We start from the raw sequence: 15549 nt of genomic DNA on the forward strand, positions 1-15549 counted from the left end.
GTGGAACAGACTGGAGTCCGTTCCATGGCCCCAAACATCATCTTTACAATCTTTGTTCATCTTGCATATCATACGTTTAACCAACCATTGGTCATCCAGAAAACTCAGGTACTGCGTCAAAATGAGGAAACAGTTACTGTCAGACATAGCTACGGCACATTTTTGAAGTAGCCTTTCCTGTATTTTAGTTCTCTGATCCAGTAACCCGGTGACTCTTGTCTCAGTTTCACAAAATTGAATCACTTTATAATTGAACAGTACATTTTGGTCCGATATTCCATCTGATTTAGTTTTACTTAATGTGCAGCTTTGAATCCATGCTTTAGATTAAATGTTTCTGTTCCATCAATCACAGCGGAACCTTGCCAAAGGGACCATAAAACTTTAAATTGTGTGGATGAGGAAAAGATATAACATCAACGTTTTGCTATTAACCATTGTAACTTTCAATTTTACATTAAAACTGGGACAGCAAAAGACAGATTAAGCTAAACCTGACATAGAGAATTAATTTAGCACTCTATGGTCGAATTTTTGGAGAACACAGTTCTAAGCTCCTCAGCTGCTGCATAACACTCTCTGACTTTTCACTGGCCCATGAACGCGTACTCCCTTTTGAGCTATGTTGCACTTATTCCAGTTTGGTGGCTACCTCGTTTTTAGAAGGGACTTTTACTTTTATTAAATGTATTTATTAATACTATGCCACCTCGTGTTTGCATACAAGTGAAGGTTACCTTGTTCTAGAAGAGAACTTCTATCTAAAAAATGTATTGCCTTACTTTTATTGAATGTGATGGGAGCAGCTTAGGGAAAAATGTCTGAATATTGTTTTAAGTTTTTTACACAGATTGTAATGATTTAATTATTCAAATAAAGTATTATTGAACGTGTTTTCGGTGAGCCTATGTGGGAAAGTTCTTGGTGTCGTGCATTAGACACCAGATAGGTGCTCTTATTTTCCTAGAGAACAATACCTAGCATAGTATCGTAGGAAGAAGTGTGAAATAGGGGAATGTTCAAGTGATGATTATACATTTTGCTGACCATTTTATCAGGCCCATCTCATTCATAACATTCACAGCTGGAGCTGATTGCAAATGGACGCACAAGCCACATCACTAATAGTAAATTGCATTTGAACTTGGCTGTGGTATTTTGATAACTTTGGTCCTATTGGGCCAAGTGGGGTACATTGTTCTGATCATGAATGCTATTTTGTTTGATGTCAGATATTAAGGGTCATCATTCAGGGATAAGCCAAGTTTTTCCTTTATTCCTAAATTTAAGGTGGATCTGGATAATACTTATATTGGCAGGCAGTTTCAAAAGGATCCAGCTCTCACTGAGAATAATGTTCAACCAATATTGTTTTGTAGAGCGGCAAGGTGAGTAGAGTTCATCTTGAGTGGAGTGTCCTGAAGGCAGAGTGACTGGGTATCGGTAACCAGTGGAATTCTTTAAACACCAGTGTTGTATTGATTTGGTGGGACGTTCAGGTCTAGAAGAAAGTCAGGGGGCATGTAGGCATAGGGCATTTTGTGTAGTCTGCTCATAAAATTACAAGTGAGAATAAATTGTAATGTTTGGCGGTATCCCAGGTGGAGGAGGATATGTCCTATTGTCCACACTGTGTAGAAGGAGCCCATTGTCATGTCATTAATATGTGAGGTTAGGTATATGGATAGGTTTAAGTCCATAATCGCGTCGAAGTTTCTTAATTATGTACATGTTGTTGGTGGAGTCTCAAGTTGTTTGGGACATATTGTAGTGGGCTGGCGGTTGTTCCATTCTCCACAAGTCAAGATCTCAGTTTTTGAGGAGCTGAGCTTTGGGTGGATGGTCATCATCAATACATAGATAATACGGAAGCACTCTTCTAGTCCAGATATATTAAGATCCGGAGGGTGTTCCAGTTTCCTTATGATTATTTTGACTTCTGCATAGCAGAAGTATGTGACATTGAAAGGACTCATTAAGTCAAATAAGGGAGTATAATAAAGATTTAAAAGAAGTGGAGAAATTATGTAGCCTTGTGGGATGTCGGAATGTGAGTTGTGGAGAATGGGATGAATAGTGGCATTGTCACGAAGCTTTATCTACCTTTGAGGTAAGAGGAGATCCAGTTAAGCGTGTTTCTTTGTTGGGCGATCTCTTCATGTTTACAAAGGAATATTTGATTATGTACTTTGTCAAAAGCAGAAGTTAGGTCCAAAAGTAATAGAGCTGCCACTCAGTTTTATCCAGTCTTAGTTTGAGTTGTTCCCAGATCACTATCAATGTTGACTGTGTTCCTCTGTCTAGGCAGAAACTGGATTGTTGTTCTGAAAGTAGACTTTTCGCCTAAATAAAATATTTTCCAGAGAAGAACCTGTTGGAAATTGTCAGTAGTTGGCCAGGTTTGAGGGGTCTAGGCTTTTTTTTTGAGCAAAGGTCTGCTGTAGGATGTGTTCAGTTCCATTTGAAAAGATACTGTGTTGAGAGCATTGTTCACATTTCTGGCCTTGGATTTTAGCTTAAGGATGGAATTCGGAGCATGCTGGAGATCTAGTCTGGTTGATTGCCTCCATTGTTTTGCTAGTGAAGGATAGCTGTTTGAATGAGATTATAGGGTGCTGGTTGTTTTGTCTTTATTTTTGGTGCTTTTGGCTCGTGTTACCAACAAACATTCAATAATCATACCAGTTTCTCAGTGGACTGGTTGATTATTTTGTGTTCTGGTATGCTTTAGTGGCATATCACCACCAGGGTTCAAGGGAATGCTTAGTTTTCCAAATGGGTAACATCAGAGGATCTGAGGTAGGATCTTAAATTTACAAAATTGATAATGTTGGTGGAAGCCATGTGTTAGATTGAAATCAAACAAGAACATCCACAATATGTTATTGCTGCATTATGCTTATTTTACAGCAACCTATCCTGGGATACATATAGCATACCATCGATAATTTTCAGTTTAAACTGGCAAACTGTGTCAGTGTTCATATTTTAGGTGTCCTTGCTAATGCCTCACCCCTGCATCAATAAGCATCATGTGGTGCTGTTCTGTATGTTTAGAATGTTCTGTTAGATTTCTGCTTTTTTGACTTTTAGGTGTTTGACACGCTGTGGTCTAAGGCCTGCCTTTTCAGGTCTCGCCTAGCGTTGCAGTGTGAATGAGCTGCCATCGCTTTGCGAGGTATGCAGTATACACTATGGTGTGGAAGCTTTGTGGAAGCTCCGCCCACTCTCGCCCATCATTCTCGTTGGCTTGTTTCTTAAATGCTGCCTTCTGATTGGTTGTAGGCTTGTTAGTCCCTCCCTATGACAGCCATGTTGTCATTTGTGTCCTACCATGGTTACTGGTCCCTTTACTGCAAGCACTACTTTCTTCCCGAGGACCATTCCCCCCTACTCCACCCCCCACTGTCCGATGCCTTGTCACCCACCCCCCTTTGTGCCTTGTCACCCACCTGCACTCTCGTTTGCAATGCAATAGGTTTCGCGTAAATGCAAGTCCTATTGCATTGCAAATGCTTGTTTCAATCGTTTCCACGTTAGTCCACGTTTCTGTTTACATGACCGAGATCGCTCCATTCGAACACTACTCTAAAGTAAGTTTTTCTTCTCTGACGACGGCATCTAGCTCCCCTCTTCATCAGTGGTCTGTCTTTTGTGTCTATGACGGCAATCTGTAGACTGGAAGCGTTACCAAGGAAACAGTGGAAGTTTGTTCCTAGAGATGGAGTAGTACGAGTGGATCCGGGTAGTGGGCTGCGGGGCTTTCAGGTGAAGAGAGCTAAATGTGACGGGCGGGTGACTGAGTCAATCGGCGGGCGGGCTACTCTCACTATTTGGAGCAGGATCATTGGGTTGAGAGGGTGTTCGGTTCTGCCTTACGGCGCTCTATTTCTGATAACACCTTGATCCCACCCTGTTCTTTGGTATGTGTTGTGACGACTGTAAAGTTGTTGATTGTTGAGGAATTTTGGTGAGACCCTCACAGTACAGTATACAATATATTTCAGAGTATATATTTTCCAAGTATTGTGAGAGAGACTGGCTGAGGGAAAGACATAGAGAGTAGAGCTATGATGGAATTGTCATCAAAATTCCATCTCCTAACGCACTCTTTATATTAGATGATACAACGACATGGGATAATTTATCAGCTGAATACCCCTTATGACTATAAAATCTATGTAGTGTTAATTTAGTCAGAGTTGCTACAAAGTTGCTGGAAGATGCCACGCTGGTGTGATAATTTTAATTGAGTTAAATGTGAGCATTAATTCATGCAGAAGAACTATTGGCATTAAAAGGTAAGCTAAATGTAGTGTCCGGAGTGCTGGGTAAGAGATCAAATGTACATCGGTATAGAACTAAATTAAGCTTTATTATACGTGCCCTCGCTTTTACATGTTCTCTGCTCCCAATCCTTTATTGTTTTAGTTTCACAAATGTAAGCCATGCAATAAAACATAACACAACATTTAAAATTACAATCAATCTTATACATTTATCAAGTCAACTTGTAGTACGTACTGAATCATTCGACGGTCTACAATATTTCATTTACCACCAGGCTAGCAGATTACTTTGGCATTTTAGAGCTTATATTGGATACACAGCAACACTAACGCAAATTTTGGGCTATCACAGAGGTAACATAAAAAGCATTAGATGGAAATGAGTTCTACATCTTCCTCACATAAATAGGCAGTTCTTATGCACTAGGGAGTTCCTATGCAAACAGATAATTGTAGGCCTTGCAATAACGCATAGGTTGATGAAACATTTAAAATTTCAGCTGACCATTTGTGTTTTATCAGATCATCTTATGGTACGTGCTCGCTCATTCAAGCAGTCTAAATTATTACTGTATCGGCCCAGCTATTGGCTTACTATGGCAATTTTACTTTTGTATCAGTTGTCCAGCAGCACTAACCCAAATATTAAACTAACAAGGAATGGAATCTAGGACATTTAAAAAGGGATGAGAGTTGCATCTCTTCCTCGTGCAAATATGCAATCCATAAGCAGACAGACAAGAGCGGGTTTGTGAAAGAAGGCAATAAATCCTCGCATTTAAAATTATGTGGGTTGAGCACCAGAATGATGAACTGACATAAAATACACATGTTAATAAAGGCTTCACTGCAAGTAAATGATAAGCTTCTATCACATGTTAAAAACACTTTGCAAATAATGATCATGTAAGGCATGATGCAGTTTAATTTCAGGGGAAGGAACTCCTCGTTCATGTTCTCTGAACTACCGGTGGATGATGTGATGTGCAAATTCGCAAATGTAAAGTCCTTCTATCGGAATTTATAAGTGATGACCTTTAGAGGCTACTTAGTTGGTATGTCAAATTCCTCCTATCTCATTTACTTATATAGTAATAAAATAAACTGATAAAAGTGAAATGTATCAAATTCTAAAAAGTATTCTAAATATTATCCCTCCTCAGCTAAATATGGTGAGCTCTTCAATGCTTGGGCTGCTTGTTCGACTCACTCTGCTAAAAGTGGGGGTACTAGCTAGGAGAGCAATATAGAACTCCTGTGACCTAAAACAGGAGGCCCTAGGTTTATATAGGAGGGTGCTCATCGACGGAGGTGATTCGCCATAATTTTACTATAGCGTTAATCAATACAAAACAGGGGCCCCCGGGTTCATATAGAATGATGATCATTGAGAGAGTTAATTCTGGTAACTTTCCAGGTGGCCCAAATATAAGAAGCGCCCTGGATGAAAAATGTATCTGAGTTAGCTTGGAGGCATAAGGGTAGAGCAGCTATGCAGTGTCTTGTATTGTATCTGATAAAAAGAGATTGTAAATACAGCCTTCTTGCTTGCAATAACTTAGTGCAAAGTAGCATAAAGTGGAATATAGTTTTGTCTCCACTTTGATTGTGATTACAGGCGGCTGAGTCCACAGCTTTCTTGGTCCAATTTCTAGGAAAGGTGTTGACCGGCAATGTACCTAGCCTAAACCTTACATACAGCAACCTTTTCAGTTTTGGAAATATCCAGTCCATTTATTGTTCAAACGGGGTAATAGGTTTAATTTCCAGTAAGTGATTCAGTAGTTCACCCCTTGCTTTTCTTTCAAACTGGTCCAATATTTGCCCTTGATTAGTTGCATACTTGAGGGAGTCATTATCTTGGAATTATTCCGGGACTCAGCACAGCCTAAAGCCGATAGAGTACTTTCAATGTGACTGAACCAGAGCAGCTTTTTTTAAACTACTGATCGTCCAAGTTTCACGCATGGGTTTCTCTGGATTTGTCCAAATTCATACCCAGTATAGGATTGGTTTAAGTGCTAGGATGGTTTGATAGTCGTTGAGCCCAAGTCCATCCTGAGCTCAGTCATGGGGTCCCTGGTAGGCTACGTAAAAATCTGTTTTTAGCCTTCCTTAGGCCGGTCATATTTTTGCACCCCCAGAGTATGGCTCCATATGAACTTGTGGCCACAGCATTATTTTGATGGACTTGTAAGGCGGGACCAATTAGTCTGCAGTTGCATTTATTAGAGAATCTTAGGACCAAATTATGTTACTGGCTCAAGGTTACTTCACTTTTTATTAACTACTTAGCCACAACAGCTTCTGGTCGAACCTGACAACTAGATAGTCGTAATAATCGACACTGCTTCGGGCCTTGCCACAGATTTTGGATATGTTCTTCAGGTTTCGCTATGGATTTAGGATCAAGACGTTGGTTTTTAATGTATGAATTGTAAGCTTCCGTTTATATACAATAATTTTTTAATATTCTAATCAGCTTGGTGCAGGACAGAAGGGCAGTGTCATCGGCAAATACCAGAATCAATATTTTATCGCCCCAGATAAATATAAAATCCACATTTCAAAATTAAAAGGCTCATGTCTACATAATTGATAAAAAGATTAAATAAAACGGCGCAAAGACACATCCATCTCTTACACCATCATTTATTTCAAAACTGGACGTGGTTCCCCTTAGGGGCCATATCTGACCGCAGATTTTTTACCGTGATTCCATTGTTTTAAGCAGTCACAAACTTATCTGGTAAGCCAAGGTCATGCAAAGTCTGCCACAGGCTGGATCTGTCAACCGAATCTAAAACAGTTTTCAGTCCAATGAAAGTCAGGAACAAGGGAGTATGTTATTTATGCATGCATATTTCATGAATATATATTTTGCAGTCTCATCGCTTGGTCAACTGTACCATGGGCTTATCTAAAGCCAACTTGTAAAGGCCATGTAATCGTCGTATTCTCTTCAGCCTAAGCTTCCATTCGGGTGAGTAATAGTTTCCTATAGTTCTTGCCGGTTCCATCTAATAAAGAAACTTGTCGATAATTTTCCAGATCACTGCAAGAAACCTTTTTGTGGAGGGGAACAATTATTGCAGTTTTTCTCGACATAGACACAGCCTCAGTGTCCCAGGCTGCATTGAGAACCGTTGTTAGAACCAGTGCCCATTTAGCACATCATCACAGTTGGCATCCCTTGGCACTATATCTGGGCCCAGAGATTTCTTCTGCTTTTGGCTTAGGATGGCCACTTAGGTTTTCACTACTGGAAACTCAAAGTGGGATTTGCTGGATGTTTCTATGGGAGCTGACATGACTCCCAATCTTGGTGGTTGAGCAACTCTCTCGGTAAGGTTTAGACAGGGGGACCTTGAGGGACAGCAGACTACTTGGTGTGTGATTTCGTAATTCGCTGCAAAGTGCTTACCCTATGCAGTAGGGGTGATAGCCGTTTCTAGATTTCATGCTTGACTCTCACAACCTCAACTGACCAGTTCCTAAAAGCTCCTGTTATTTTTAGGTCAAGCCTAACGTTGCAGCGAATGCGCTGCTCGCTCTGCGAGGCATATTGTATTAGGGTATGTTTTAGAAGTGGTGTGGAAGCCCCACCCATATTATTATTTGGCTGGCGTCATCGTCTATGGTAAACGCTGGCTTCTGATTGATAATGAGGCTTCTTAGTCCCTCCTTGTTAACGCCCTGTCTCCTTTTGGGACCACTCATCAGGACTGGATCTTTTACATGCGGCGTTACACTGTCTCCTTCATTAGTCGATAAGCACTACATTTTTTTTTTATTCGGCATCGCGCTTTCACTTTAAGAATAGCTGCTGGCCCGCTCCGCGAGTGCTTTGTGGGTGGCAGCTATTGTAAAGTGTAAGCAGCACGTCCGGCATGATCCGTATCGTTATCGAGGGCCTCGGTCCCTGGGGCTTCAGGCTCATCGGTGGGAAGGACTTTGACCAGCCTCTCATCATCTCCAGGGTAAGTGCTCAGTACACCTGTTTCCCTGGGTGCGTGTGCTCTGCTCCCAGCGTCCATTCTTATCCCTGCTTTGCAGCCAGGGCCTCCTTTAATTTCTGACTTCAGAAAACTGAGACAGAGTAGCATCCCACGGCAGGGCTTCTGCCGTCGGGAGCTTCAAAATATTCATACTACCCGCCTAAAGTGTGTGAGCAAGGGGGATGCCAAGACGGGCAATAATACCACCTCCAGCCACCTCAGTGTGAGACATGGCGCTGTGGCGAGACTTCACGTCCTGCTGTCAGAGCGGCTAGTTTGTTGCTGTGGAAGGAAGGTGGCTGGCCAATGGTATACAGGACGGTTTCGCAATCATGGTGCTTGGCTCATAGAGGAGAGCCTCAGCACTGCCTGCTGCTTGCAACGGCCCAGGCCTCCATGTGCTGTTAGCACTACCAGCTGTTATATTAAAAAATCTTATGACTCCCGGGCCGAATTCAATGATTGCTGAGGGACACGCCTGTGGAGTCAGTGACTTATTTGCAGCGGCCGCATGGGAGAGAGACCCTGGAGTAATGCTCTGCTTCTTCATTTGGAAATATATCACTCATACCAACCCCAGAGAAGGCTCTGCAGATTAGTTTTAAATTATTATTTTTGAGGGGTGTTGTCGTACTGAGTTATGTCCAACCTGATTTTTATTGCTTGACAAACATGATTTTTTTCATTCTTAAATGTCAGTTTGCATTATCGGCTGTATATCACAGTAAGGAAATACTTCCCATGGCCCCATTTGTAGCCATATCGCTTGAAAAGCTGCATTACCTATGCAGCATATCGGCACCCCCAGCATGTGGTCCTCTCTGTTTTCGGAAAGCACTCCGGCATTTAGAAACTAAAAGTGTTCGAATCTGTACTTAAAACGCGGTTTCACATATGGAAGCATGTCAGCCTGAATGGCTTTAACACTCAGCGTGTCTTTCCCAACACAACAGACCCGCACTTGCTTCTGCCTCGCTCTCGTGGTTTTCTTGAGGTGATATTGTTACTCGCAGTATACCAGCCGTTGACCAGTCACTAGACTAAGTAACAAACCACTTCTCGCCTTTTTGATATGAACCTGCCACACTCTCGGGCTGAGGTTTGAGACTCATTTAATTAAATTACCCTTTTGTACATAAATGAGGCTACTATTGTCACAACAGTAGAGTGCATAAAATGAGACATAAACAACAATTTATTGCTTTTCCACGCTATACCCTGGATATTGCTCCATGTTTTTTAAAAGCAAACAGTTTTAATATTTCAATTCTGCACCTCTACATTAGCACATATTTGAAAACTACAACCAAGGTCTGATCTAAGCTGGTGATAAGTGGAGTACCGAACACCTCGAGAGAGTGAGATAAATGTTACTTTACCCCTCTGATTGGTAATGTTTTGTTGGCTAGTACTCTAATAGACTGAGCCCCTGAGCCCTCTCAAACCCCCCCCCATTTTTCTGTCTTGGCAGTAAATTGTTCTTTAATGTCAAAAGGGATTTGCCAGAGCGTTATAGTTTCCAGCTGGTGGCATCCGTACTTGACCCAGAGGAGTAAAATGGGGTAGATTGGAATGTTTTTAAAGCTCCCGTGAACATTCCCTCATTTTCATAAGGAAGAGGTAGTTAAGAGGGAATACTTTTGCCACCATAACACTGCAAGAATTTCTAAGCATTGCTTGAAAATGAGGCATTCTGTTGTGATTGCGCCATGTACATTTCTGCCTCAGTTGTGGAGTGTTATATAAGCTGTCAATAAAATTGTTTTAGAAGTAATTCTTCCTGCAAAGTGCTGCCTGCCAGTGGAGAAATGTAGTTTGTGTTTAAGTCATACCCTTAATTACATAAGCCATGGATGCTCCTTTAAAAGACCCCCCCCCTTCTTTCAGCCAACTTAGTTAAAATCCTGATATCAAGCTCTTCCATTTCTGGTGCTTTGCTGCATTTTAAAATGATCTTAACAGTTTATGGTTGCTCAAATAGGTGTTATTTATATGTTTCCTTCATCTTCATTGCTTGGTTTTGCGCTTGAGAAAGTGGCACTCATAGACGTTGAAATGTCACTCATAATTACACCGAAATTCTGAAAATGTCACACACAGCAATCTGAAACCTTGGCAGCTATTCTTTAGTAGCTCATTGCTGAGGTCCAACTGTTGTATCCTGCTCCTTGAACGCCCTGGAAGTGGCTGGAAATTCTGCCTTGGAATGGTTAGTCGCCACACCTATCATCTGCCCTACTCTAGTGAGCCGGTGTTTACTGGAAACAGGAGGCTCCCTCGCCTTTAACTCCCAAACGCGTCCTCGTGAGTTCCCGCCGAGTGTAGACCCCGTGACTCCAGCAGAGCAGCCTGCTCTTTAACTTAAAAGCTAAAATGCTCTTGTCATCGACTGGTTGGGTTGCGATTTATGGTGTGTAAGGTGCTTTTGTTAAGTCATATTAGTTATCTTACAGAAAAAGCTAAAGTCCTTTATATAAACCGCGTAGCATAGGATCTCTGTAAACCTATGTTTTTCTATTATAAAGGCAATATTTTCGTCAGCAGTTTGAGGTTTTGGATTATGGGCAAACACATTTTTAGGTCTCGCCTAGCGTTGCAGCGCGAATGCGCTGCCATTGCTTTGCGAGGCATGCAGTATACACTAAAGTGTGGCAGCTTTGTGGATGCTCCGCCCACTCTCTGACCCATCTTTTTCATTGGCTTAGGTTATAAATGCTGCCTTCTGATTGGTTTTAAGCTTGTTGGTCCCTCCCCATAACAGCCATGTCAGTCATTTGTTTCCTTCCATGGCTACTGGCCCCTTTACTGCACAGACTACTTTCTTGCCGTCCCTCCCTACCCATCCCTTCACAGTGTGTGACTTCTTGGGGCCTCCCGCCCCCTCCCGCGCACTCCCGGTCATGCTTGTGCCTTCTCGCGCCCGCCCGCACTCCCATTTTCAATGCAATATGTCTCTTGTAAATGCGAGTCCTATTGCATTGCCAATGCTTGCTTTAATTTTTCTGGCAACTGCCTCTATTTAACTTTCTTGATAGAAAACGACCAGCAGAGGTCTGTAAAATACCAGAATCACTTTAGCATTCTCTAGATTTCAGTCCTTAGAAATTGTCTTCCACGAGCATCCGTAGGCAATAATGTTTTTTTACAAATCTTGTTTTTTCAGTGATATGACCACCGAAGGCCCTGATTTTATATTAAAAACAGAGCTTTGGAATATACCATTTCCCGCTGAAAGGCAATATTTCTCTCCATGTGTCCCCATGCCCTGGTGTTTCATGCAGCTTGGTGCTTACTTTCCCTCCATGTTAAAAAACAGTAGATGTTTCAGCACCTAGGCTAATGTGCTGCACAGCTAAATACATTTAAGGTCCCAAATGCAAGACCGATTGCATTGCAAATGCTTGTTTAAAATGGTAGCTCTTTCTATTCCAGTGCAGCTCATGATAATATAGGCTTGGTATTCTATTGTGACCGATTATATAGCTAGAACCAGGCACAATATAATGATCTCTGCCAGATCGCATTTCTTTTTTTTTCTTTCCATAAAACAAAATATACATTTTTGTCCAACTAATACTGTATTTCTACAACTTTTATTATTTTTTATAAAGGGCCTTTACTAGTTCTGGGTTAGATGTTAAGAGCTTTTTTTTTTACAAGCATGTGTCCCAGTTGGACATTTTATTCTTGTAATCCGATGCATTACCCGAATTGTTGTATTTTGGGTTACTGCATCGAGTTAGAAGAAAGCACCATGGAGAATAATTCACATTTATGCTGTGCCAATCATCTATTCTTATCTGTTTCCAGGTTGATAATTCCCAAGCATTTATCTGGCTGTCACAACTCCGACACCGATGGGATGACGAAAAGAAGCACTGCTTCGCAAACATTTGTGATGCTCAGTTCATGTATTCATATGAGTATCTTGGCAACACCCCGAGACTTGTGATCACTCCGCTGACTGACAGGTATGTTATTTGAACACCCGTGCTTTCAGTTTAATGTTGCAGCTTTGTCAACCTTTGTTATATTCAGAGTTTTTTTTACTTAGGGACTACACATTGTGGTCATGTTAGGGTTTCGCTAGAAGGATTTCATTGGCAGTATACCGTGTATAGCACACTGTGTTCCCTTCTCAGCAGTCACATTGGTGGGAAGGGTCGCAGGTGGGCCATGTATGTTCATTAGGGTTTGCCAGTTGTGCCTACGCCATTACTTTCCGTTTGGTACCCTCATGAAGCAAGCAGCATGTTTTTAAAGTTAGCAGGGCTCTTTCAACTTTGTTTACAAATGCATGCCCTTCCCTCTGCACTTGAGCAGTAAATGGGAGGCTCCTTATGGGCTAAGAGTGGTACAAAGTGTAAACTCTGTGGTACCATTTAGGGCCAAAGGTTGCGTGATGTCACTTCCAGTACCCCAAGCATTTTAATGAACATATACACATTAGACAGGCAGTGCCTGAGCTATTTATAATCGGTAGTCTTCAGCATGTCCACACATTTATATGACCACACCTTTATGTTAAAAATGACAGTGACTTTTCACATGCCTGTCATGGGGATGATGATGATTTATAGTAGTGACTTCTTTGGAATGATTAACACGTTTACAATGGTCTCCCCCTGACAGCAGACTACATTTTCTGACATTCCAAGGTTCATGTGGACTAAATGCGTCATGGCACGTCACATGTAGATGTGCCATGATGTAGGTACACACTGACTACTTCCTGTTAACCCTGTTTTGTCGCCAGCATCTCCTCTACTGAATGAACAGCACACACGGCGGGGAAGCAGGTACTGAAGGTGAGAGGTAATTAAGGCTGTAACATGCCACTTCACTCTCAAGTGACTACAGAACTGCCCCATATTTTGACACTGGGCTAGCTCTTCCCTTACTATAGCATTTTCCTCCCACACCATACTAACCATACAAGCAAGACCGACCAAGAACACTGTATGTCGAGCAAACCCCAACTCTCTCTCTATATATATGATGAAAAAAATTTAAATATAGACAAGAACCCTTTTAGAATATCTTCATTTTTGATTTTACTTGAATATGCATCCCCTTCAGTTTTTTTCCACTCTCACATTAATTGTATAATTTTGATCTCCATATATAGTGTATCTGTTCCCAGCCTCATCACAGAGTTGAGATGTTAGACCCAACTATGAAGGATAAGAATGAATAATTATATAGATAAGTGTACAGTACTTGTATACTCACTTCCACTTAGCAATCACCACAGGAGTTTTGACACCTCATGCATTGTATGTTCACACTTGTAAATTTCCAGCATTGCCCTCTAGTAATCTGTTTTGCTCTGTTACCTACTACAGGTCTTGACGACTGGTTGTAAACTAATTATTATTATAATTCTTGATCAACCTTTTTTATGAACTTTGATAGCAGTGAGGGCAATACGGTCCGATAAATACCCATTTCTAAGCATTACTATCGCTTCTCTACCACAGGTACATCCCCAATACTAACTTTACGTCCGCACTCGGGCCGGAAATTCCTGCCCGGAGGTGGAGCTTCCGGCCCGGAGGCAGAGTATCTGGTCTGGAGGCGGAGCTTCTGGCCCAGAGGCAGAGGTTCCGGCCCTGAGGTGGGCATTCCGGCCAGTGGCAGAGATTTAGCCATGGCTGAAATCTCCAGCTTCGGGCCGGAAGCTCCGCCTCTGGGCCGGAAGCACCGCCTCCGGGCCGGAAGCTCCGCATCTGGGCCGGAATTTCCGGCCCGAGTGCGGACGTAAAGTTAGTAGTCGTAAATCCATTCTGTGAATACCAAAAGTAGTAAGTGCATTCTGTGAATACCAAAAGTAGTAAGTGCATTCTGTGAATACCAAAAGTAGTACGTTTAGGATTTTGTCTTAAGTTAATTCTGTGAATCGGGCCCAAAACCTCTGGGGAATCTCTATCAGTAAAGAATCATGTATAAAATGGAGCAACGCAATCAGAGATGTCAAGAGAGATGTGTACCTCTGTGAGTCTAAAGGGAATCTGACTAAAACCAAGGTGGGTTCACTAATTAAAATGCACAAAGAACATTTGCGAAAATATGACCTCATACACATCATAATATGTTTCCAGCTCCCAGAAAAGAACTTGGCACCTTGAACACTACTCCCTTATGCCAGTCTCCTCTTCCAAAGCCTACTTGGCAACCTATTAACCAAGGCACGCATACATTTATGGGAGATTTAGCTCCCCTCATGTACGTTCACTTACGTTTTTTGGTATTCACAAACATTCTGGCTAATGTGCCAGGTGCAGGATTGCAGGTGTACTTTTGGTAATGTCATTCAACTACACCCAATGACTCCTGTTCTGAGTTGTGCCTACCGTAATGGAGCCTTCCGAGAATTAAAAAAAAAAAATTATAGTCGGGGAAATAATTTTTCTCCATGAAGAAAGTCCTTCCCTCTGTCATCCACCCTGCTTTCATCAAGGATCAGGAGTTACTGCAGCCCTTGACAGGAGTAAAATTCCAATCATTTCTGAGGTGAGAAGAGGTTCAAGAGAAGTTTGAGTATGACCCCAGATGCAGTACTGGCCAAAGATGAGCTTCAAACAGGGGACTGAGAGGTCACAGGTAGGAATTGCAGAGGTAAGATCCCGCAACAAGGATGTTACCAGTGTCACTCAAGTGTTTCTGTGTACCCCCAACCTGGCGCACCCGTGGAAAAGCTAAATCAGCCTGGTTCCGCTGCACTTTTTCATAATGGCACGGATTCCCAGGCCTGGCAAGCTCTGTGGTGGCAAATCATCCCTGGCAATGAAGGTTGTGGAGGCGATCCAAGAAAAAATAAGCTGATGGATAATCTGAGTGCACCGAATAGCACGTGTCACTCCAAGATTCAAGATGGCTGCCCTTGCAACAACTTAACAAGCAAGTCCCCTCAGTTGTTCGAATTGGACAATGAAATCTTAGACCTCAGTGACATATATCACTTTCCACGCAGGCATTTGTCATTGCCTAATGCATGCCTAACCAGTACATTATCATCTTCTCCACCATCTTCTGGTCTAAAGAATATTTCATCAGCTTGCAACCAAAGGGCCAGAAGGCCAAAACTCCTGCCCAACCAATTCTCGCCATCATGGCCACAATGTGTAGGACCCTCGATATAGCAACTATGGATTTAACTGCTGAGTCCATAAAAGTGGATGACCAGACCATGATTCTGCATGCCATTGTCAACCACATCTCCACAGCTGACAATAGAATGTGCGCAATGGAAGAGGCGGTCT

General features: G+C 42.0%; 1 protein-coding gene across 1 annotated transcript in view; it reads left to right on the forward strand.

The window, feature by feature from the left end:
- DNAH9 (dynein axonemal heavy chain 9) overlaps positions 1 to 15549 on the forward strand; it is a 1479259-nt gene that overhangs the window by 442116 nt on the left and 1021594 nt on the right. Inside the window, exon 26 of the mRNA XM_085616775.1 lies at positions 12098 to 12258. Within this exon, the coding sequence (XP_085472901.1) occupies positions 12098 to 12258 (161 nt within the window). The remainder of the gene's footprint in view (positions 1 to 12097; positions 12259 to 15549) is intronic.

Source organism: Triturus cristatus, chromosome 7 (genome assembly GCF_964204655.1).
Source record: "Triturus cristatus chromosome 7, aTriCri1.1, whole genome shotgun sequence".
Classification (NCBI taxonomy): Eukaryota; Metazoa; Chordata; class Amphibia; order Caudata; family Salamandridae; genus Triturus; species Triturus cristatus.